Genomic DNA, 25654 nt, shown 5'->3' on the forward strand with positions numbered 1-25654 from the left:
GCAAAGGACACATTTTTCAAGCCTTGTGGTCTAAATTCATAAATGAAGACTCAAAGGTGCCTTTGATAACTGGGAATTTATGGCATTTTGGAAAACAGGTCATTAATCTAGGTGCCTATTTCTGTGCACACATTTCTAACTTTAGTCAGAAAGAGAGAAAGCGGTGATCTTCCCAGTTTGAAATGTAGTAGTAATGTGATCCAGGAGATCCTTCATCCAGAGAGCTGTACTCCCCCCTAGTCTTTGTCTACAATCACCTTTGAATTCTTGGTTTCTCATTTGACTGGTCTGCAGGGCTGGATCTAAATAAATTTCCTTGGTATATATGTCTTGGAAACCGTACTTTGTTTATGTCAGATCTACTCCAAACTGTTCATGGTTTGATTTTCTTTTTTTGTCTGGTAACATCTAAATGCACTTTTATAATGTGAAAAAAATGTAAGGATACATTTTGCATTTTTAAAAACTGCATATGGGAAAGTGTGTCTTGGAGGTGTTGACCCTGAAGGTGCTTAGAAGGTATACTGTCTTTAGCGAATAGATCCCACAGGGTCTTGCTGGATAACATTAAGTAAGGACAAACTTACACATTTCTTAAATGACCTATGAGGGTCTTAAACAGTAAGGTGCAGCTGCTGTTGTGTCAGCCTGACTGAACTGCCAGGAGATGGTCTGCTTTTTCCATTCCCTGTTGTTGTAAAAAATTGCACTCATGGGAGAGAGAGCCAAGGATACAAAATGCTGGTGATTATTGTACCAGGGTCTGATAGTCACACTTGCTTTCCAGCAAGCTTTAATATTTATCACATGGTGATGCATCTTTCCCCTGCCATCTTGAGCTGTGATAACTGCTGCACACATGCACAAGAAAATGGTCCCTGCCACAAAGTAATATGCAAATCCCAGCACATACTGAAACACAGTGAGGAGTAAAGGAACATAACGCCCAGATAGAAAGGGGAAATATGTGGAAAACATGGTAAAAATGTGAGGTATGCGGTTAACATAGCAGAGGTTGCAGCACACCAAGTGCCTTATCCATAGGCTAGTATTTTACAAGCTTCACAACTGTAGTGAATTTAGAAAGGTCTGAAGGAAACACTGTGTCTTCCCACAATCAAGGAGTGGCATGGGATAAAGGTAAGGGTGTCTGACCAAAAAAAAAAAACAGAACACAACCTGATATTAAAGGTTGCTCTCAAAGAGAAGAGTCAGGGCTCCATTATTTCAAAGTGTAATTACTGAGTATTCCTATGCTGGCAGACACAGTGCTGAGCACAGACATCACAGCTAGCTGTCTAGAAGGTGACAGAAAAGAATTCCACATAGACAAGTTTAGCCACCTCAAAAGGACACACTTAAAAATGTAACTCAAGTATCTCTATTTCTGCAATGTAAATATACTTTCTAATACGTCCCCTAGAGCTATTCCCTTCTTTACTCAGTAGGCCAGGACTGAGCTGTGACATCCATAAGTTGAAAACTAGGTCCTTCATTGAGTTTGATACATTTGGTTTAACACAGCTGGAGCGACTCACCTTTGTGTAAATGAGATGACCAGTACAGTTGTGCCACGCCTGATACAAAAATCAGGCTAAATAATTGGCTAGAGCAACGGAGGGCTTAGAGGTGAAGCCTATGCTACAACCAAAAGATTGAAGCTTTGAAGAAGATGAAGGGCGGCAGCATTTCACTCAAAGAGGGATTCATCTCACCTCTCTGTAGCCATCTAAAATTAGGATTAAATCTGTCACAAGATAGGTGTCATTTGCTCTCTCCATTACCTATAGAAGGAAGCTTACATTTATCCTTTCAATCTAACTTTTAGACAATTTATGCTAGCTAATATAACCCACTGCAAGATTCTACAGAGGAGTTCCCTGATGCTTTCTATTGCTTTTGATTTGTACATACAAACCGCACTTCTATTCCAACTTGTTCTGGACGAAGACTTCAAGAACACAGAAGCATTACTAAGGAAAACTTGCAGAGGAAAAGACTGACCTCCTTTTTTTGCTGAGCAGGCACTTTAATTTCACAGGTTTACATCACTGTTTTCACTTACAAGCTTCCTGAGGTATTTGTTTTGGGGCTAAAGCTCTCCACAAACAGAACTTATATGCATGTTATAAGAGTTAAAAGAACAGCAATTGCTGGACCAAATAATTGAATATCTATTACCTTCTTAGCTCACTGGATATTTCTAAGTGAAAATCCTTTTGATACTTTTGGATTGGTTCTAAAAAAGTGAAATAAAAACAAAAAAGCCAATAGCATGCTGACGCAGTTTGCTTCCAAATCAAACTTTTCTTGAAAAACTGCTCAGATGTAGCCTAATGATTTCTGCTAATATGTGAAATGTATGTTCAAGTTATAGTCATTGTGTGCGAAGGCAGATTAAAATTAATGCTTTTAATTTTCTATACAATGTATGCTTTGAGTGGCATTATTTTTTCAGTCAAGTAATTACAGGGTAGAGAGAATGTGTGGCCAATGGCAGGAGGTTAATTACTTGATCAAACACCCACTACATCTTGCTCAAAGAGTCCTGAAATGATTACACACAGTTGTAACTAATAGCCTAGTTTGGACTGCTGGGTGGAGAGCTACTTTCAACTTAAAAGAAATGCCTAACTTCTATCTAAGAATTTTTACCATTTTTATAAATAATGCTGTATACCACAGAGAGATTATCTAAATTTCTGGAGACGGGTTGTCAGTTTATTTACATGGTCCACTTGACAATTTCACATAGACTATGTTTCTTTCTCTTCTTAGGGTCATCCAATTTCTCATCTTCTTTCACAACAGAGCAGTTTGGGAGAAAATACTTTAAAGCAGAGATCTGTGGTTAAAAATAAAAACTATCAGAAAGCTTTTTTCATACCTGCAGGAGCTCTGAATTTTGCCTTAATTGACTGGGATAAGGTCAGGAGAAATCATCTGGTAATCTAATGTGTATATCGGCCTTTAAATTTCTCCTCAATACCTTTACATTGAGAAGAGCACTCCATGGATAAAAAGGGTTTTAAAGAAATGCATTCAGTAATCATCTGAGGATGAATCCAGCAGATACTCCAGTATTAGGATGACACTGCCTGTTAACATCTAATGGGACCTGATGCTCTTCCCATGTGCTTATTTCCAGGAGCTGTTCACCTGAGGACAAACGTATATCTTGCTGAAGTCAACATGAATGTTCAAATGCTACAAGACAGTCAGACTCTCATCCACCTCGTCGAATGTGGATCACAGCACACTTCAGCAAAAACAGTGCAAAGGCTGTCCATGCTCTGAACCTACAAACACAGGTATGCCTGAGCACCCATCTGGGCAGAGGACCCTGCCTTGAAGCCAGATGCACAAGGGCTTCCAGGCTCTTTCTCCATTGCTGAATGGTCCCCTGGACCATTTCAGCTTCCAGATCCACTCCTTCATGCCCAACTATCTGTAAGTTAAAAGGTTAGCAAGGTCTGGCTTTGAAACAGAGAGCTCATGAACAACTCCGTGGCATGGATTAGGAGTCAGCATGTGCCAGCGATCACTCCAGGAGGCAATTTGCACGCATCCACTCTGTTTTAGAGCTAAACCAATTTAAAACCATGGAGATGGGTAGGCTAAGTCAGTTGGCTGTAGGGCTAGAGAAAGGTCCTTACACTGTTTATTTTATTAGTACAAATATAACTCGAGAGGTTTTGACCCAAGAAGCGTTTACTAATACATTCCTTTGAAAGATCTTCTATACATAATAAAAATGAAGCATCTTCCTTAAGGGAAGTTTCTTGAGAGGTTTTGTAATTCACCCATCTATGAACCAAAAAGTAAGATAGATTCATTAAGATAGCTGCCATTTTATACAGTTTTGTGCTTCCCTCTCCCTAAAAATAGAGCAAGGATAATTGAATTGAAAAACCTAAAGATTCTCAAAACCCAATTACATAACTTGCCACACTTGCTCTATTTTCCCCTCTTACTTGTATTTTAAAGAGGTCAAGGTTATTAAATACAGGCTCCGATATTCATACAGTAAGAAAATCAGGATCTAAATATACATTAAAGATTTTTCATACAGCATGAATTTGCCCACATAGCCTATATGTACTATGTTTGTTCACCAATTAGGCTATGAAGTTGATATTTTGATGTACACAGTGTGTGCAATTCATGCAGGTGAGATAATGGTGCAATGAAAAACTTCATTTCCCTCTCTGACTCATGTGTGTTTATAGTGTCCAAAGCTGCAATCCTTATTCTGGCTAATTTATTTTCCTCAGTGGGTGTGTCATCTCTGTAGGGACTGCAGTCTGACGATCCCGGTCTGCTCTGTTAATGTTGCTCTAACCTAAGCTTTTGCACTGCATTATGCAAAATTACAGCTCCGATACTTCTGCTTTAGAAAGACATGCACACTTGGGAAGCCATGTTATTTCAATCTTATCCATGAATTTGTAACTTTCAATAGTGTGCTGACTTACAACAGTGTGGCACTATACATCAGATGCATGCTGCCTCAGAAAATTAATGCTGCATTCTGGCAACCATATGGGCAGCTGGCGAGCGGCCAGGAGACCAGCAGAGCACGACACTACCTTCACACAAACCTTCCCTATGCAAGAGAGCTGTTTGCATGAACTGCACCAGCCAAGGAGCAGAAATAAAGGGATCCTGTACATTGTTGTTGCTCATAACCATCAGATCCCCCAGGGACAGATGTATGCCACTGTGATTAATGACAGAAGCTGCACAGACAGCAGACAGACTCTTGCGGCAGGTAACCACATGGGCACCACACTTCTTGACGTCTCAGGGAACGGGGAGAATTGTAAAGGCCTCCTTGTATATCAATGTTTCTTCTTTATGGTTCTCTCTTCTTCTTGGTGCTCTCACCTCTGACAAAATTTAGCTTGCAAGCCCTACAGGGAAAGGCGTTTATCTTATTTGTTCTGTAAAATGCATATTTTACACTGAGTGCTGAACAAACAATCAGAATAATGGCTTATAGTAGCTTAGTTATCTTTAGCACCTCAAAAAAGAAAAGAACGTTGTTCAGTAAGGAAAGAAATAAAAAAATATTATCGTTAGCAAGAAAAGCAGTTTTTGTTTCCTGTTCTTTTGCTTTGCTTACCCTATTATTTTTTATCAAGTATGTGATCTTTTAAAGACTTAAATCTAACTCTTCCAGTAGCTTCAGTTGGAGTTCCTACAGGAATGACGGCCTGAATTGGAAACTCCTCAATCACTACGTAAATGATAAAAATCTCAGAAAGAATATACAGGAAAATTTATTTTATTGGTTTCAAGTAACTTTATGCAATAACTTAAATGGAAGATGCCTTGATGATAGCTCAAACACACAATCCTGTTTATAATGTGTTTTGTGTGTATAACGTTTTCCATTCATAAATATCTCTACATTTTTTTTTACAACTGTTCACAGGAATCCTATCACTCTCCAGGCTTTACAGCAGCTGTTTTACTTCTCATTGCACTAGCCCTATGAAAAAAATAGGGATTGCAAGTGAAATAGCAGACATTTTCCACTGTAAACTAGCTGGTTCACTATAATTTCATGCTTTAATTGCCTGCACACTAGCTTTTCCAAGGAAATCAGAGCTCATGCTTTATCTCCCACAGTACAATCTCCATAAGCATACTGTCCTACTGGTTCACTTGGACAGCTAAATTCTTGTCTACATTATGATTTTTCTTAAATCCTGATTCTGTACTAAAGTTGCTGTCATTTGACTGTTGATGGCAACAACTTGTTCAGCAGCTACAAGAGGGCCTAATCAACAGTGTAGTTGCTGCTGGTATCTGACCATCAATAGCATTTCCGTTGGTCCTGCCACACAGAAATACATTATAGTCACTTGGGATTTCTGAGAAAAGATATCTAAACATTATTAGCCTGCTTCAATTATTCTCAGTTTGAGGGATTTGTTTGTATCCAGTCTGGAGTCTACCTATGGTTTAAAAATTCTGACTAGATGCAGCTAAATTAGAAATAAATAAATTTACAGCTGATTATATACACCGTGTGGGTCCAGTTTTCCCTGAGTAAGCACCTCTTTTCCCCAGGAAAACCAGTTTTATCTATGGAGCTTGTAACAGCAAAATGGTGATCTATGCACACCCTTCACCTAAAAGCCTCCTTTCTAATCCTGAAGTAAACCATTCACTGTTTCTCACCCTGTGAATTGAAAGCTCCCATTTCACCAATATCCAGACAGAGCCAAGCATCCAAATCAACACCACTCCACAAATGTCATCTGTGACAAGGCACGCAGCTATCTGCCTGGGTTGTGGACTATCACATCACAGATTTTACATGGTTTTGGCAGGCATTGCAGAACATCCAAAGCTATCTGGTAACACATTTTCTAAATATGGAAAAAAAAATCAGCATACTTCCCCCCACCTTTTAATGTAAAAGAGTTATGTTTGTTTCTTTCCTTTTATCTACACTTCTAAAAGGAATAGAGTATAGGTTTAGTATGATGGTATTACAAGAACTTGAGGTTTTGTGTCCCCCACCTCCAAGTTCTTCAATGCCTCTCAGAAGAGCTTTCAACACCTCCCAAAGTTTGGGATCCAAAGAATAGGATCCCTTCCATCCTTAGAACTGTAGAGCCTGAATATGGCACAGTTACATATGTAGGGCAAAAGTGTAACTGACCTTCACCTGTAAAACCAGAACTGCTGGTAGGTAGTTATACAGGAGCAACACTGCTGGATAAAAACAATAATTTAATTGCTTAACATAGACAAGGCCTCTGAGAAATCTCCTTCCTATAAGCCAGTCAAATCAAAACTTCATCAGAAAAACCCACTCCTGTGAACTCCCTCTGCAAAGAGGAACTTCAAATATTTTGCCAGGTACGCTAAAAGGAAACAGTATTTTCCCTTTAACCACCTGAAGAAACCAAAAAAGATACACTCTTGGGCAACCGAGTTCAGACAGGATTGTCCAAGAACAAAGTTTCAGAGGATGCCCAGTGCACGACAAATACGATCGCTGAAGTATTGGGGTGCATTACTTAATTCAGCGGCTTGAAAAACAAAACCAAACCCCCAGAGCTAGACTGGATTCCAGCGTCTACACAATGGGCGATACCTCTTACAGCCAACTGACACGTTTTGTGAGAAACCACAGACAAACTACGTATCCAAAATCCATTAAAACGTATCTGATGGTTTAACTTCAGGTTAACCTCGAACTGTGGACATTTGTGTCAATACAGCCTTTTCAGACAATTCCTTTCACGCGGCGCTCCCAAAGCACTCCACAGACATGATCGAACGCGGCAGCGCCCGGGGCAGCAGCGGAGCGTCTGTGGCTGTGCCGGGAGACACCGCGGCGACCTGGCGGGCTGGGGCCGCGGGGCGAGCGGCCGGCCTTGACCCGCGGCCCCCCCCCGGGCGTGCACCCTGACCTCTGCCTGCGGGCAGGGAGGGCTGGGAAGCGGCGACATTCCCGCCCGCCCGCCTTAGCGCGGGGAGGCCACGGCGGGGCCGCGCCGGGATCCGCCCGCGGGGTCTTTGTTCCCGCGGCCGCAGCGGCCCTTTGTTGGTGCCAGCGCCCGGCCGCGGGCCCCGCGCGGCCGCAGCCGGGGCTCTCGCCGTCACTCCCGAGGGGCCTCCTGCCGGCGTCCCGCATCCCGCTCCCCGCCGCGCTGCCCCCACCGCGCCAACACCGCCACGTGTCCCCGGCCTCCGTGCGGGGGCTCCCGCCGCACCTGGCCGCGCCCTGCCCCGGCCGCCCCCGGGCCCGGCCGCCTCCCCGCGCCGGCGGGAGCGGGGGAGCAGGACGGGAGGGCGGGACACCGGGGGCGCCCTGCGGAGGCGCGCGGCCGCCGCCGGCGGGAGGTGACGGCCAGCGGGAGCGCGCGCAGGCGCGCACACGCCCCGGGAGGGGGAGGAGGAGGAGGGCGGGCGGCCGGGCGGGGGCGCGCACGGCCGGTGTGTGAGGGAGGGAGCGAGCGAAGGGAGGGCGATACCCGGGGCGGAGAAAGGCGGCGGCAGCAGCGGCCGCTTCGCTCGGCTCAGGGCAGGCGAGCGGCCACAGGCGCTGCCAAGCGGGGAGACACAGCGGCCGCTGCCGACTCGGGGCATCCTTCCTCCTCATCCCCGCCCCCTGCCCGCCCTTCCCCCTTCTCTTTCTCTCGTTCCTCGCTGTCCGCCGGGGCCGATCGCTGTCGGCGGCGCGATACCGGGGCGTTTCCGCGGCGCCCGTGCCGGCAGCGGCCGCGAGGAGAGCCGGCCCCTCCCGTGCCCGGCCGGGACCGAGGGACCCCCGCTCCGTCCGGGGCCCGGCGGAGAGGGCCCGGCCCCGGCCCCGGCCCCGGCTCGGCTCCCCGGCGGCGGCGGGCTCAGCGAGGATGTCGGGCGGCGGCGGCGGCGGCAGCCGGGAGGAGGAGCGGCGCAAACTCGCCGACATCATCAACCACTGGAACGCGAACCGGCTGGACCTGTTCGAGATCAGCGACCCCACAGAGGTAAGCGACCCCACCGCGGCCCCCCGCCCGGCCGGCCCGGTGAGACACCGCGCCCGGGCCAGGCCGCGCCCCGCGGGCAGCCGGTCCCCCCCGCCGCCCCTCGGGCACGGCCGGGGAAGGGGCTCCGCTCCTCGGCGGGGAGCGAGAGTCGGGCCCCTCGCCCTGCCCGGGCGAAGGCAGGTAGCAGAGGACGGGCAGAGGAAGGGAGCGCAGGGCCGGAGCCCTGCCCTCCTCCCGCAGGCACATGCCGGCCCGACCCTGCGGGACGGGCAGCTCCGGGGCAGGCGAGAAACCCGCCGGGAGCTGGAGGTGGCGAAAGGGGGCGGGCAAGGGCGAAAATACAGGAGTAGACCCCCTGCCCAGCCCGAAAACAGGTACCTTCGTGGGCTTTTTTTTGTGTCTGTTTGTGACTTTAACAGAGCCGGCAGGCGGCTGGTGGAGGAGGAGGACTGAGAATCCCGGCGCTGGGCGCTTTTTTTGTTGGCTGACTCGTTTTTTTCTTTAAATATTCGGCTCCGTGCAGAAGGCGCCTCTTACAAAGCAACCTGCCGTAGTCCGGCGGCTCTCCGGGCCGCTGGTGCAATCCCCGGGGTGGCTTTCCCAGGGCGTGACGGACGGAGCGCTTTGGCTCTCAGAGCCTGCAGGCTGCCAGCCCGCCGCCTAAAGTAAATACCAGGAGCAGGTTCGTAGTCCTGAGTTCACATGTTGTACTGGAAAAACAGAGCGGGTAATTTCTTCCTAATGAAATGGGTGTTTCTGATGGCTGAGAGAGGCTGAGTTTTGTTCTTTTTAAAAAAAAAAAAAAAAAAAAAGTAATAGTCAAACCACACCCTCCCGCTGCCCCTTGTCATGTTCTCTTTGGCTGGTTCGTGCTGTGCGTCTGGTTTGAAAGCGGCGGGGGGGGAGGGCTGGGGAGGCAGGTTGCAGCCCTGTTTGTGTGTGACAGCGGGCTCCCTGCTCAGAGGGTGGAGGCTGATCATGTGAGCGTTCCCGGGGAAAAGGAGGAAATTCACACTTGCTCTTGGCCTGGCCCTGGTCCTGGTTGTTTATTAACAGGAGCCTTTGAGAAATCACGTTGGCTCGTTCTTGGGGCTTGCTCCTGTTTCTGCACCCAGGTGCTGACTGTTAGCAGAGCAACGAAAAGGTCTTGAAAGCAGTTTTAAAAATATTAACCCCAGTAGCTTGAAAAGAATTGCTTTGTGTGTTTTCAGTTCTGCTCATTGCAGGCTGTTTCTTGAACACCAAAATGAGGGTTTCCTGTGATTATTTCCTACGTCTTGCAATATTTATCATAATTAGAGTTCCTTGTGTGCATTGCTTAGGTTTTATCAGCATCACTGTTGGCTGACAGTCACTCCTTCAAAAAAGTGGGCTGAAGCTGGTGTGAAGGAGCCTTCATGACTGTGTTTGAGAACATAGCACAACCTTTCTGGAACTGCAGGTTGACTGCTAACTGCCCGTGGCTGAGCTTTTTATCCTATTCATGGGTTAGTCCATTCCCAGTACATTATAACTCCAGCCTGTTTTCTTTGTTTGTGGCAGACTGCCCTGCTGTAGTTTTGTTAGTAAGTAGTTTAACAAATCTTACAGTTTTTTAGGTCAGCTGTGCATGTTTGTCATAGTTAACTAGACTCTGCACAAAAATTATGAGCTTCGTTATAGTTATTCTGAAAAGAAAAAATAATTTTACTTGTATTTACTCTACACTTCTGCAGTTAAGTCTCTGAACCTGTATAGGAGCCTACTTACCACTATCGGTGGTGGCATTTCACTTGGACTGTTGGCAGTAAAAAATTAAGTGTATGCATATTTCCTTGAATGCATGAGCTTTTTAGCTTGCTAGTTCTGAAAGTGTTTGATAAGACTGCAGGTGCATTTACATCAGACTGGCAGCAGGTAACAGTTTATAGGTAAAGTATATTTTCTTTCCAGATAATTACACTTACAAATGCTCACATTTATTTTCACTTTTTCCCTGAGCTGACCCAAATTTGGCCATATTTTCAACCCAGATGATGGTGTGATTCACATGTGTACTATTTATCAGCTTAAATGAAAGCCCTTTTACTAGACTGATTGAAAACTGACAATCCTCTGTTGTTTTCCCTGTTTTTCCAGGCTCAGCTTGACCATAAGCCACATCTTGCTTATTGTAGGGACTGCAGCAAGCGTGGCATCTATGCAGATGCAGTAACCTGGATAGGATTTTTGGTTGTATGTGCCTGAGCTGGGTCAAACTGAATAATTTTAAACTGTCCAGACGTGGTTGTTGGCCTGCTGGGTTAACTTTGCAGCTGGCACGTGCCCATGCTGCAGACTGTCATCCAGGAGCTGCTGGCTGTGTTTATCAGTAGACTTGATGCCTTGTAGTGATTCTCCAGGAATTTCTTCAGTGAAAACAGTCTGATTTAAGTGACTTGTAACTTTCCTATATATAGAGAGTAGGATTTTCCAGAGGTGGTAATCACTTCCTTAATAGAGATTCAGAGAGCTTTATATCTTTTGTAAAGAAAAGGAGAAGTGAAATCTAATGTAAATTGGCGGGAGTTCTGACTGCTTAAGCAGTGACAGTACATGTGCACAGGCAGTACTTGCATGTGACCAACTGGTGTACTTTGGTATTAGCTTGAAAGGACAGACAGACTTTCTTCGGTGAGACACAGTTACTCCAAATGCATTGTGTCCTCATCACTTCACTGCAAAGTGTAAAATGTGGCTTTGTTTTGAAGGTACAGTAGTATTTTGGAAGTAGTTTAAAGGTATGGGGTTTTTTTTCAGGGAAGTGGTTCATGAAATGAATCCATTTGAATTCCTGTTAATATTTTATTGGGTAGACTAGTCCTAAGGGATTAGAGATCTACTTGTTTACTTGAGTCTTTTGAGAGTTAGAAACAAATTATTTCCTAAGGTGTGTTGCCTGCAAGACATTGGAAAGTGCGTGCCTTGGATAGGACATATTGAGTTCTGTTACTGTTTCTTAACTTGTTTTGTGACATTAGCAGTTAACTAAGTCATTCAATGCTGCTTTTCCTCAGCAAAACAGGAATTAAAACTTTGTTGCGTGCTCAGAGTGGAGTGTTGCTCTGTACCCCATGTGAGGAAGACTGGAGACTTCTTGGGAGCGAGGATTTCATATCTTCATTTATGCTTTCACTGAAGCCTTTTGTGGACTCAAATACTTGAGAGCAAAGCGATAATTTTAACTTTGTTAAGTGCTTACTTTCTCTAACAGTTGTTGCTGTTCTGAGAAATCTGTTAATTTGCATTATTTTGATTCTGAAAGGGTTTTTAAAATGATTTTTTATTCAGATAGTAGCTGAGAGAAGCTCTGTGGCTTGAGAAGCTTATAAATGAACAAACCCAAAACTCTGTTTTTAAAGTTCTAGCAGCAGTTTAAACTCTAATGTTGTCAGGAGTGCTGCAAGGTACAGACCTTTGCTAAAGATGTCTGTAATACTGGTCATGATTTAAACTTGATTAAGCTTTACTGGGTCTATTTTAACTGGTGAGGCAGCTACTTAATCTGACAAGTTTGAAAAAAATACAGAAGTTTTTGGGTAAATGTGGGGTCAATCATGATTTTATTTGTAGATAAATTAATAGTCATATTCAGAATGAAGCAGTATGTTAACCCTTTTCTTTAATTGTTTCCCCTTGCCTTTGTTCCAAATATTATCAATTTTTTGGATGCTTTCGATATTTGGCTTTTGATATTTGGCTTGTTTTTTCCCTTGTTTTTGTTGTTTTTTTTTTTTTTTTTTTTTTTTTTTTTTTTTTGTCAAGGATAGAAAACGACTTAGACCTTTTCCAGTAGGAGATAAGTTGACCTTTTTATCTTGATTTAAGTCTTGAGAGATTATAGCACCCAAAGTTTTCAAACAGGATTAAGTTTGAATTAATGATTTGGTAACAACTGCTTAGAGTTGTTCAGAAACTTGTAGAAAGGAAATATTTTGTATTTCTACAGTTTAACATTTTTTTATTTTCTCCTTTAATAAAAGTGCTTACTTGAGTTAAGTGATTGATTATATAAAATAACTGTATATGGATGTTTCGGGGGAGAGCAAGGAATGAAAAAGTTCTGTAACTAGTGCATTTATCATTATTGGATAGAATACAATAGTAGTTCCCTGAAATTCCCCTTAAGGTATTTCAGACTTGTTGGCTTAACATGTTATACCTGAACTATTTATAATTATTGTTAGTCTTGATGGCAAAATAAGGTTTCATCTTTAATGTGTGCTGTGATAACTGTATGTGAGAGGAAGAGGAGTGCTGTGTTTTTCCTAAACATGGTTTTTGGGTTAATGAATGTGAATTGCATTTAATTTTTTTGAGACAGACACTTTTTAGAACAAGTGTGTTTTTTAGAACAATTGCCCAAGAACTGGGGGATGGTTGTCAGAAATATTGATCCATTGTAGTTTTGTTTCCTGATGGAGAATGCTGTTCTAAACTGATCTAATATACCTATATATTAGCAAAAGTAGAAAGGTCTATGTAAAAAGCTTAGAAAAATAACATGCCTTGCATTACCAATAACTCCTGGTAGAGTTTAAATTTTAAATGACCATTAAAAAAGAAGGAGTTTGAAAGGTCTTTATGGCTATTTGATTTTTTTTCTTTTTGTCTGAAAAAACTTGCGTAGGCTCAGCAACAAGGTGTTACACATAACCCTTCAGAATGAGGGTGAAGTTTTTTTTGTTTGGTGTGTTAGGTTTTTTTGTTGTCGTTGGGGTTTTTTGTTATATTGACCTATGTTGTCTGGTGTTACATTTGTTTGGTCATGTCAGCATGATTTAAATATTTTTCTTTGGCTTTAAATACAAATAAGCAATCTATTCACAGAAAATGTTGTACAGTACACTGGATGGCAGGATATTTTAGGGTTGATGCAATTTTTGTCTTTTTGGGTTCAGATCTGATTCTGGTTCATTAAGTGTTACAGGGAAGACTGATATGACGTACACTTACAGACTTTTCATGGTAGTTACGCAAGCTTGTTATTTAAATCTAGTTAAGGCAATAAGAAATGAGAATTTTTAGGTTTTAACTCCCTGCAGATTCTTATTTGCATGGTTGCTAACCCATAAGTGTTTAAAAATCTGTGTCTGAGACTTTTTTAAGAAGACTTGTGTTTTAAGATTGGGAACCTATTGTGTTACGGGTGATACTAGTAGTGGAAGTGCAAGTCTGGAGGTAAGAAAATGTCATCTTAATGGTAGAAATACTTGAGCCTTCTCCACATGTTGGATTCTACAACTTTCAGTAGTTTGAGCAAGTGCAACTCTTCATGTTGTATAGACCTCAAGAAGCCTGATGATATATCTGAAAGTACTGTCCTTTTAAGTTTGCTAAACCTATGATATGGAAAATAAATTCTCTTTGCAACAAATGTTTAATGTTTAGTCAGTGTGGAAAGGTGATTGGAATCCTGAGGACTGGTGCCTGTGCTTTTTAGTGAATAGAATATCTTTCAATAATTGTTACCAATAAAAAGACACAGTTCAAGAGATAAAAACACTGGAGCACTAGCTAGAGGCTTGGGCTTAAAAATTGCAGCTTACCGAGTATGTTGAGCTCTAGTTCTGCATCGAAATGGTTGGAGAAAAGAAGTCAGGGAGGCAGGTCTGCTCATTTGCATCAAAAGGACTATTTGCAGACCACTTTTCCTTTAACTGAGTAAAAGTGAGTAGTTGGACTTCACAAATGAAATCTAGCTGCTCTCTAGATAGTAACAATTATAAGTTTGAATTAAGATGCTGATCACAGTCTACAGACAACATAATGTCATGAAAATAATTCTAGGAAGAAGTTTTATGCCATGCTTTTAATATTCCTTATGTAAGTTATTTCTTAAGTTAGTGGCTACTTAGGTCCATACAATTCAGACATATTGGCTTTAAGAATTCCCTCTGGATGTGTGAGTCTGTTCTCTGACTAAAATGCCATTGACAAGCATTATTTTTCAGTTGAAAAAACCCCCCCTAGTCCTCTGGACATGTTAGCGATTTGCTTTGTTTGTGCAATTGTGTTTTTTTTCTGCAAAACAATTTCTCTTTCAAAGAGGTTAAAACAATGTGAGTGGAACACACTTTTATGATTTTTGAGGAAAACCTAGCTTTATAGTTCATGAAATTTTGTCCTTGTCTCTAAACGTTTTTGTCATCTAAAGGGGGTAACAAAAACTAAAACTTAGCTGGAAGGTGTTAAAAGTTGAAATGAACTGGGTTTTGTGGTAAGGATGTAGATCATAAGAAACTGCTCATCTTTGTGTTAATATCTGTTTGAGCAGTTGCTTTGTTATAAATATAGCAATGCAAAATTCAGAATGTGCATAAAGAAAAACTTCTTGTTTTGACCAGTGGTTCTGATTTAAAATCATGGTGCGAAGTAATAAACTAAATGTTATGATAAACTTAAGAGAAGTCTAATTTAGCAGTTATTCCATGTGATTGGTTACCCTCGGTTATCAAATTGCAATTCTGCCTTTCGTTACTGTCTAGTTTGGTTCTCTAGTAAGACTAAAAAAATCTGCTTTGACATGAAGTCCAATGTTTGTTGCCTATATTTTTTTAGCACTTGCTTAGTTTGCTCATATGTTCTTATTCTAGGTGGCTTTTATGTTAGGTATGTGTAACTTGGTAAAACTATTTTGTGTAATGCTTCAGGATTATGGTCATTGACTTCTGTTACAGGCATTAGCCTCAAGGTTATCAACTGATTGTTATTATATGTTATATTTAATTACATTTTCTAGGGCTGTTTTCTTCCCTTGTGTGCTCACCTGTTAGTTAGACCCTTTGCTCAACTCCTCTTCAGATCATCTTTACCATAGATATTCTTACCAAGGAGCCATTCCTCTGATTCTGCCTTCATTCTTGTCTCCTGTGAAGATGCCCTCTGTCTACATATTGCTTTCTTAATTTCTCTTCACACTGAGCAGAAGAGGGCTCTTTATTGCCCTGGTCTGTCTTGGACAATTTTGGTGTAGATTAAAGATATTTCCAAAAGTAATGAGTAGAGTCTGAATCCTGAAAGAATGGGAAAAAGTCATAGGACTAGAGTTGTCATCTAGAAGATCAGTGTTAGTTTTAAGTGCAAATGGAATACTAGGAAATGTAAATTAAACTCCAATACATATTTGTAATCTGTCTTTGAATTTTATCACATAAATAGAAGAGACTGTTAATAGAGTTTATGATTGCACTGATGAAACTGTGTACACTTCGGTAAGTTTGTTCATGTTACCTCTTCCAGTGAAGAGCAGAAATCACACATTGCCAACCTTGGAAGTTTTAAGCTTTTATTAAATGGTTTTTGGTGTATCTTAAAAATAATTATAAATGGGTTTCTAAATTTACTTGTATTCCAAGAGTATAAAATACATTTGAATCACTACAGTGATTCACTATATATATCACTGTAGTGATTCAAATGTAAGGACATTAGAAAACCTTCTAATTTGGATGGAACTGGAAATTGAGTATCTGTTTGACTATGACTCCTAATGCCAGGCCAACTTTGGGTAAATATTTTGCAATAGGTTTTGTGCAATACAGTACTAGTTTCTATAGAATGGTGGCAAACTGAAACAATGGCTTCAGCGTGGGGTTTTTCATTTTATTTGTTCACTAGTTTTATTGATACTTTGATAATTTGTACTCTGTTATAACTAGAACTCAGGAATGTGAAAGCTCTCACAACAACTCACTACCCAGTACTAGATTATAGGTCCTTGATGAACTGCTTTAAGGCTTCCCCTTGGTGAACTGTGTTCCAGGGCATGGCCTCAATATCTGGTTCTACTGTGTAGTGAGAACACCTTTATAATGTGAAAAAGTGAAAGAATGAGTTGTCTGGCAACAGTATTTACCTGGCCAACAAAGTATGTTGCCCACAGCAGTATCTATGAACTAACATTTCAGTGCCTAGATTATTCAAGCACCCCATGATGTGTTTACTAGACCTTTCTCTTTGTTAGTGGAATTGTCTTGTCAGTCCGCACACCTGTATTTTCTTACAGGCAAGATACACAAGATACACAAAAGTGTTGCACTTTTACGTGTATATTGTATTGCTCACAAAACCCAATGGAAGGTCAGAATTCCGCTTCTTAATGAAGATTAGTGGCTGTTGGATAACCTAGGGTTGGGCAAGAGTGCAAAGAACAAAGAAATCCTCCCCAGTGAGTAAAACAAGAAAAGGTCTCCTTCCTACTGGCCTCCCAGAAGGTGCTCTACTTTGAGCAATACATCAGCTTGAAATTGAAAAGGGCCCTTTAAACATTTTGTTGTTGTTTTCAATTTTAGTAAAAAACAGTTGTGCCGTGTTGTTAATTTAAAAAGTATTAGGACAATGCTCTCTGTGATGTAGTGTCCTCCTGAACGGGAAAATGTCTGCCTGGAAACAAACCAAATTGTACCAGGTTGTGTTTTAGAAAGCTTTGCATTGATTAAATGGTCTTCATAGTATCACTTGTTTTATGTTGAAATCTGGTTTGTATTCGCCTTTCATGTATAGTTTAATAATATTTACTACATTCGGATCATATCCAAGCATTGCACATATCTTGTAGAATGCTGGGTGCATTATTAGGAAACATGTGAGTTGTTTCCACTTAAAGTGATAGTCTTACTGAATATGATTATTACTTGCTTTCAGCGTAGGCAGAATGGAGGTTTTAAGAGTTCTTTAACACTCATATGTATGTGTTCTGGCTATTGAAAGACTGGGCTAGTTTGTTTTCATATCAGGAGAAGGAAAATACTCTCAGAATTGTGATGGAAAGACAATGTTTACTAATGAAAACATTACTCAATCCTGCTGATTGGTTTTGATGGATTTGCCTATTATGTCTAGTGTTTGCTGTATAGTGAAGAAACTCAAAAGTGAAATTACTTAAGATTACTGCGTTTTGCGATCTAATCCTTCAGCTTTGTTGAAGCCTTTTAAAAAAATAAAAGACCAAATAACTGTTTCCTTCTTTGAAAATCAGTGAAATGCTCTAACAAGGCCCTTCTTTGTTTTGTGTAAGAGATGTATTGTAATACTTTCGATAAAGTCTCCAGCAATACTGAAACTGTATCTAGTATTACATGAGAGTTTTAGTTGTTGCCATAGCACAGCAAGGACTATTTCAATAAGTTGTTATGCCTGTAGCAAACTGAACTGTTTTCAGATAGATTGATATATCAAAAAAAAAAAAAAAGAAGAAAAATAATTTTATGCACTGACTGCTGATGTATCCACTGAAGCCATCTACCAGCATCTGAAGACCCAACCGTCCCAAAGTGATGAAATTATTACAATTCTGGGAAGTTATCAATACTTGAGCTGCATTTGAAGTCTCTCTTAGGTGTTGAAAACATTTAACGGGAGAAGAAAAGGTCAAAGAAGAGAGGAATTGTCTCTCTCTTAGAGCCTTTACAGTAAAAAAATCTAGTTTTCTATTACCTTCTGATTTCTGCCTGTCTTTATGTAGCTTTTGACTAAAGTTGGCCTGTAAGGTAGGATCTGACATGACCTTACAGTATTTGAATTTTACAGTGGTCAAAATTCTAGCAGAGTTTTCTGAAGCAGTAATCATCAAAATCTCTTAACATTCTGATACTTGCTCAGTATCTTGAGTATTAGTAGTTCTGAAGGAGTTACTAATTCTTACTGTTGAAATTAAATTGTTTGTGGGTTACTACAGCTCCACAGTACTTTTGTTTAATGCTTTGCTTTCTCACCTGCATTAAGATTAAGCTTGAACTGAGAAAATCAGTGCATCAAATTTGTGAGAGATTATCCAAATTCGAAGACTTTGCCTTCTCAAAGTAGTCATTCATCTTGGGTGGTGTCAAGTGGCAGCACAATAGTTGGTACCATTGTACCAATGTGAGACAGTCATGTGCTGAAGCAAAAGTATTGTACAACGTTCTGATACCGGTGGTTTGTAAAAACCTAGTGAAACTCAGCACTTACCTTAAGTGTCTGTCTTACCTTCAATGTTTTGCGTTTTTCTCCAGGTTTTTGAACATCCATGTGTGTATGGATGCTCATAAATATCTGTATATATCATTATAAATGCACTGATCTAGCTCTCTCAGTAAACCTACCTGTGTTTAAACCTTTTCTCCTGCACTCCCTGCCTCCCCCACAATTCTCACATCCACAACCTTAAACCAACATTTCAGTCTTATACTTTAGGGGGAAAATGCCAATTACAGAAGTCTTCAAATATGGTCATCCTGCTACATTTGCTTCAGAAAGACCCTGGGAGCAGCTTTATGATTATCTGACTTTTTCAGAAGCTTCCTATGAGGTTATAGATCAGCCAGCCAGTCCTCTACACCTGCCATGTGGACTTTGGAGTTTGGAGTGAATACTCTTGCAGTTGGACCTGTTTATAACCATTTAGTCCCTGTGCTGATGGTGGCTGTTTTCTTCTAAGGCAGTGCTTTCTTGCTTGCTATACTATTATAACCGTAGATACTTTTTCCTTATTTTTGAGGAGATTTCTTCTAATCTGCTTTCCGCTTGTATCATCTCTTCTGGGTACCTGCTAGGTAGAGACTGAGTTTTTTGGATTAACCTTGCACTGCGTTCCTTAGCTGCTGAGAAGGAAATCTTGCATAAAGAGGAAAAATTCCTTCCTGACCACCTCAAAGGGTGGTACTCAGCATGTGGAGCTAAATTTATCCAAATCCTGAGGATGAACAATGTTTCCTTATGGTGCAAAATGTCCGGGACAATTTCTCTGATCCTTGATACACATGCCTGTTTCCTAGTGTCAGCTGTCTTCAATACCATGGCATTATCAGTAGTAGTAGAAGTCTGCAAGCAGTGAGATACCGTCATTTCTGGATACCTTTATATTCTTAATTTATGAAGTGAAACGTTGAAGAGCACTGCTCTTTGGTGTGACTGATAGATGCCTAAGTAGTCTGAAGCCTTTTCCATCTCAGCATCTGTGAGAGGGTGAATACCTTCACATGTACGCAGGTACTCTGTTGGCAGCCACTTCTTCACCCACCTTTCAGCACTTCCAAAAGAAAGCAAGTAGGTAGTGTTGACCCTCTTTCTTGCATTACTGCAGTCTGATTGCCATCGTGGGGTTCTGTCTTCTGCCACACAGAATTGTCAATCTTTGATTGTCTTCCAACTCTGTGGTATTGATGATAGTGACTTGTACAGCAACCACAAGTACTGAATGGTAGCAGTTAAATTTGTGTGTTGTTTTTTACTGTGGCTTTCAGAAACTTTGGTCAGCCATTCCTCTGCCTTATTCCCTACTGTCAATGTCCATCTGACTTAAATGGCATTGAATGTTGACATTTTAATTGGTGCTTAGTTTATTTCAGAAATTTCTTTCCGTATTTACATTTGTGAAATCTTGGTCAGATGAAGAAAAGACAAGTTTAAGTTTTTCTAAAGCTTACCGCATGTGTTGGGAAAAGCTGCTTACTTGCTATACACAAGTGGACGTTCTTCTGTAATTACTGAGCTTTTCTGTTTATATATGCCAGTACAAAATAATGTGGTAGTCTGAGGTTTTCCTTACATTGACTATCTATGTAAACCAGTTTAGTAGGTAGAACATTTATGATATTTTTTTTTTATGTAATGAGCAATTTTACATCTCAGTTCTTGAAAGTGGGCAATGGTCAATCAACTATGTTTGGAACCGAGTTATATTACTTGATTTTTATTTGTTTATTTGTTTGTTTATAGTGCTTTTGCAGGTTATTAAACAAAATTGGGGGTTGGGACTAGATGATCTTTAAGGTCCCTTCCAGCACAAGCCATTCAGTGATTCTTAAGATGACATTATTTAGATCGTACTGAACTTGCACTTGTGTGTAGTTGTATTCTCTTTTTAAACTGTCTTGTGTCTGTATAAAAGACATCTAGAATTCTCACTTGTTTTAATGTCTCCAGGACAGTGGGATGGGAAAACAGTGACATAGATACATGAAGTAATGTGTTTGAAAACTGCATTGTAAATTAAGTTACTACAGAGCCAGAAAGAGCTTTTAATACATGTATGCAGTTTACTCTTTGCTGGGTCATGCTAATTTGAAATTTCACCTTATAAAATATGGTGGGGAGGGAATTAATCACACTTAGGATGTCGTATAACAGCAGCCTCACACCACCCCCGGTTTAAATCTTAGGATGAGTTGTATGGGATAGCAAAGAATGTCCTTTTTCCATCTTTGGTAGCTGCATATGATGGGAAGTAGCTTTTGTATCTTCATAGAAAATTTGAATCATTTTCATCTTTGGCTTTATTTTTTTGTTTCAGAAATACTTATATATCAAAGGTACATCAGACTGCCTCATTTCAGTAAATAGGTAACTTAAGTTCCAAATTTAGAATCACAGAATATTAAGGGATTGGAAGGGACGTTTAAGATCACCTAGTTCCAACCCCCCTCTCCATGGGAGGGACACCACCTGCTAGACCAGGTTGCTCAAGGCCTTATCCAACCTGGCCTTGAACACTGCCAGGGTTGGGGCATCCACAACCTCCCTGCTCAACCTGTGCCAATGTCTCAACACCATCACAGTAAAAAATTTCTTCCTAATATTTGACCTAAATTACCCCTCTTTAAATTTGTACCCATTACTTCTTGTCCTGTCACTACGGTTCCCGATGAAAAGTCCCTCTCTGGCTCCTCTGTAGGTCATCTTCAGATACTGGAAGGTTGCTATGAGGTCTCCATTCAACCTTCTCTTCTCCAACCTGAATAGCCTCAACTTTTTCCCCAATGATCTCCTTTTATCACTTTCTGGTATTCAGACTGCTAGGAAGCTTGTAAGCTGTCAATTAAGACAAGTATATATGTTTTATTAACATTTTTGAAGTGAATACTGAATACAAAGAAATTCAAAATCCCCAAGTGCTTTGCAATAATAATTAAAAAAAATAATTTTCTTGAATGAGTTACTCCAAGTACCTAATCCTAAGGAAAGCTTGCTTCTCATTGTAGATAGTAATGAAAAATACACAGCACACATAATATGGTGTTAACTATGTGTATTGAAATGTGCATGTGTTTTTGTTTGTTTGGGGTTTGTTCTTTGTTTCATTTCTTTCTATTTCTATACAAATAAAATATATTTGTAGGAATAAGCCCTGAAAAGTTTACTGTCCTCAGTAGTAGAGAAACAAAACATTAGTCAGCGTACATACTACACTGGGAGATACTGTAGGTTGTTAATTAAGATGAGAAGAAGCTAGAGACTCCTTAGATTTTTAAATTCCTTTCCACTTCTGCATACCACTGTCTTTGCTTCCCGACAGAATTTTCGTTTTGGGTCATCTTCTCATGTTCCTGTGACACACTCCCACACTAATGATAGACCTGTCTTTGGTGTCACTTTTCAGCTACGCTAATCCTGATGTGCTGCAAAGATTCTTTGGGTAATATCAGCAGTTAAAGCCTGAATTGTTTCACCTTCAGTCAAAGTATACTTGAAATCTTGCATGGTAGTATCACTTATGCTTTCACTAGCTATGTTTTAATATCTGAGTAAGCCAAACCAAGTTACTAAATGCTTTTGTAATCTGAGCCTGTTTAAACTCGAAATAGTCCTGTTAATCATCTGCATTAATGTTTGTATTGTAACTTGTCCTTGGTCTGTGTGCCACTGAAATGACGGCCCCTTGATAAGGATAAAATTAAGGGTATTTGATAGAATTGTATTTCAGAGGAAGAAACTGCCTGAAAGTAAGCAACCAATTCATTTTTGTGGTAGTTTTTTGCAAAGTAGGGATGATAAATCTAAGGTTGGAATTTCTTAAATGGAGTTAGCTAAACATACAAACCATGTCACTGGCTGCAAAAGTAACTACTGGGCAGAAGTGCAGAACTTGTTGAAAATAAGAAATCCTGCACAGTACACTGGCAAACACATTCTTTTGGCAACTCCTGATTAACATAGCTATAGAGACCAGTTTTGTTAACCAGTGCTACATAATAAAACCAGTCATTTATTGTCTTCTAAAAGATATCCTTAAAATAGAGCTGGTAGCACTTTTAAAAGCATAGCTCTTTAGTAACCAAATCTTACCATTTGAAGGTAAAATGAGCATGTTCATGAGTGGGTTCCTTAGAGTAAAGCTACTTTCCTGACAGGGGAAGTACTTGTGACTTTGTTATTCTACATGAAAAAAAAGTGTATATTGTCTTTATATCTGAGGCAGATTATAGAAAACTTCAATGCTGCAAGTTGCAGAATGAAATTTACTTTGATATATTGAAAGGCTTATATTGTATTTTCAGAATAAAAAGCATTTTGAGCATTCTTTTCATAAAGCTGAAATATATTCCAGAGAGTTTGAATATTAAGTAGTGAACAAATTTTAGTTAACCAGAAAAAAAATTGCCTTACTTTAATAAAAATACATCTGATCTAGGCTTGATTATTGTCAAAATCTGCTCCTGGAGATGACTTTTTTCTTGAATAAAGCATGAAAATTTTCATTGCTTAGCTGTGTAAATCTGACTGATGATGAAGAGTGGGTAGCCTGTGGCACAGGGAGGAGTTGCATGTATGAGGTCAGTAGTTCTTGATCACAGCTTAAAAATTAATGCATACTGAAATTACCATTTCTGACTTTGATGTTGCAACTAAGTCCATCTTTCTTTATTAGTATGGGTCTGTTCAAACAGAACAGCATGCAGAAAGAGTGCCTATATCCTTATAGAGAAAATTATACTTCTTTGTTGTTCAGTAGAACCTCTGAAAAATTTGTCTTTGGGGAAAAAGATGTTCTGTTTCTGTTTGTTTGTTTGTTTACTTTTAGCAATTTGAGACATATAGCTTGAAGTTTTAGGCTGAGGACCTTGTGGAGGTAATACCATTAGTAATAAACTTCTTGAGAGGGAAGAGTGGTTTTGGTTGGTCAAGACATGTATAGTGGTGTCACGTATGTCACTTGCAAAGGCATAAATTTTATTTTTTTTTTAACTGTGTGGCAGTTTGATTTCAAGACAAATGACTAAAAACGTGATTCCTGCCTTCTACAGTAAGTCAGACTAATTGATCAATTTAATTATTCCTAATTTCTGTTGTATGTCATTTTAATTAAAAAAAAAACATTTCTGGACTGTAGCATTTGGCGGCTGAAATGTGTGTGGTCTCTTGGATATGCGTTTGAAAGGTACAAATCAAAAGTAAAAACAACTGTTCTTCTCTGTGTGATGTAAAAAACCACAAGAGCTCATTATCCTAGTTCTTCAGTGCTCAGGTAGCTGAGTTAGTATTAAGGAAAAGATTATTCAATTATTGTATTAAATAACCTGAAAAGAAACTGATACAAATGGCACATGGGCAACTATCAAAGCATTCTGCAGTAAGAATTCCTAGACTTCTGATGACAAGGACCATGTTTTTACAGTTGTGAAATGGAGAGACTCATCCGTGTGATTTTTTTGGACATACATATCTTTCAGATAGTTAGTGATTACCTGACAACTACTAAATATTAAGTTCCTCCTAAAAGGTGACAAAGCATTCACATGTTAAAAGTACTGTCAGTGATATGATTGACCCTGCTGTCTGTGGAGGACAAATCATCTTGACTGCTCTGGATATCCAGATTACAGTTTGGAAGCAGCTCATTACTGACAGACATAAGACCATGTAGGCTTTGCAATGAATTATTGTTAGTCAGGTATTCTCAGCGAGGGTGGATACTTACTTCAGAATTTTTGATCCATGACATTATTGACAATGATTAGAAAAAAAAAAATCTTCATTTTCAGTGTAGTTGTTTTCTGGAACCAGTGTTGTGACAAATTCACATGATGGAGATCCTGGACCTGTACCATATAAACAGTATCTCCATTGTCATACAGCTATAACCACACAGTGACATGTGCAAAATAAGTCTCTGACATTTTTCTGTTGGTACATACAACTTATTGGCTACATATTGATGTCCTAGCTAAATAAAGTTCAGAAGATAAGATCTTTTAACTGTGAATTGAGGTTTAGAAAAGATTTATGTTGAACCAAGTGCCTAGAATTTAGAAACTGATAAGGCGAGTTTTTTTTCTTTAGAATAAGACTGTTAATTTATTTTCTGTTTATTTAAATGCAGGAGGAAGGCTGATCCTCTAACTGTTTTAGCAGATTTGGGGCTTTTGATTTCCTCTTGTGGGGTTTTTTTTGTTCATGAACAAACACTAAACAAAGAGGCTTCTCTTACTATCTTAAGCTCAGATACTGTTGGGGTCTCTTTGCCAGCTCCTGCCCCGTATGTTTACTTTTATGATGTGAACAACTGAGAAGCTTGAAATTTGGCTGTTAATGTAACTAGGCCAGCGTTTCTTCATTAATTGAGTTGAAGAATGGTTTGAATTGGAAGGGACCTTAAAGATCACCTAGTTCCAACCCCCCTGCCTTGGACAGGGACACCTCCCACTGGACCAGGTTGCTCAGAGCGCCATCCAGCCTGGCCTTGGACTCCAGGGATGGGGCATCCACAATGTCTCTGAGCAGTCTATTGCAGTGCCTCACCACCCTCACAGTAAAGCATTTCTTCCTAATATCTCGTCTAAACCTACTCTCAGTTTAAAACCATTCCCCCTTGTCCTGTCACTACATGCCCTTGTAAAAAGTCCCTCTCCAGCTCTCTTTAGGTACTCTTTCTTTAACCTCCTTTGGGTACTGGAAGACTGCTATCAGTTCTCCCCAAAGCCTTCACTTCTCCAGCTGAACAACCCCAGCTCTCTCAGCCTGTCATAGGAGAGGTGCTCCAGCCCTCTGATAATTGCTCTCTTGATCTCTCTTTTGTTTTGGTCTACCCCACTTTCATTCCAGCTTTCTGAGTTTGTTTTCTTTGCATGTTCTGTTACTTTGTGGTGTTCTCAAAATCAAGTTGTGTTGCTGTGGTTAGCATGTGATTATTATTATTAATAATATTTCCACCCACTCCTGCCCTCCTGTGTCCCACATACCCTGTAGCAACTAGAGGATAGCAACAAATTGGTATTGATGGTAGTGAATCATTCCCCTTGTTCCACTTAGGTGCTCGTTTGGAACTTTAGAACTGAACTGTGTTCAAAAGTAGCATATACAGCCTATGGAAATCTCACCCGTTAGAGGATATAGGGAGGGTGGAGAATACTGAATTATTTGGGTTTTTTTTGGAATCCACT

General features: G+C 40.5%; 1 protein-coding gene across 22 annotated transcripts in view; it reads left to right on the top strand.

Moving 5' to 3' along the window:
• The first annotated feature begins 8232 nt into the window (after positions 1–8232).
• AFDN (afadin, adherens junction formation factor) overlaps positions 8233–25654 on the top strand; it is a 124162-nt gene continuing 106740 nt past the window's right edge. For all 22 annotated transcript variants that reach the window (XR_003539014.2, XM_027712055.2, XM_027712065.2 and 19 more), the window contains exon 1: positions 8233–8495. Coding sequence is in view for 21 of the 22 variants with exons in the window: in XM_027712055.2 (XP_027567856.1) it covers positions 8379–8495 (117 nt within the window). In the remaining variant the exon portion in view is untranslated. The remainder of the gene's footprint in view (positions 8496–25654) is intronic.

The sequence above is a fragment of the Pipra filicauda genome, unplaced genomic scaffold, assembly GCF_003945595.2.
Source record: "Pipra filicauda isolate LSUMZ 115617 unplaced genomic scaffold, ASM394559v2 scaffold16_size7369187_pilon, whole genome shotgun sequence".
Lineage (NCBI taxonomy): Eukaryota > Metazoa > Chordata > Aves > Passeriformes > Pipridae > Pipra > Pipra filicauda.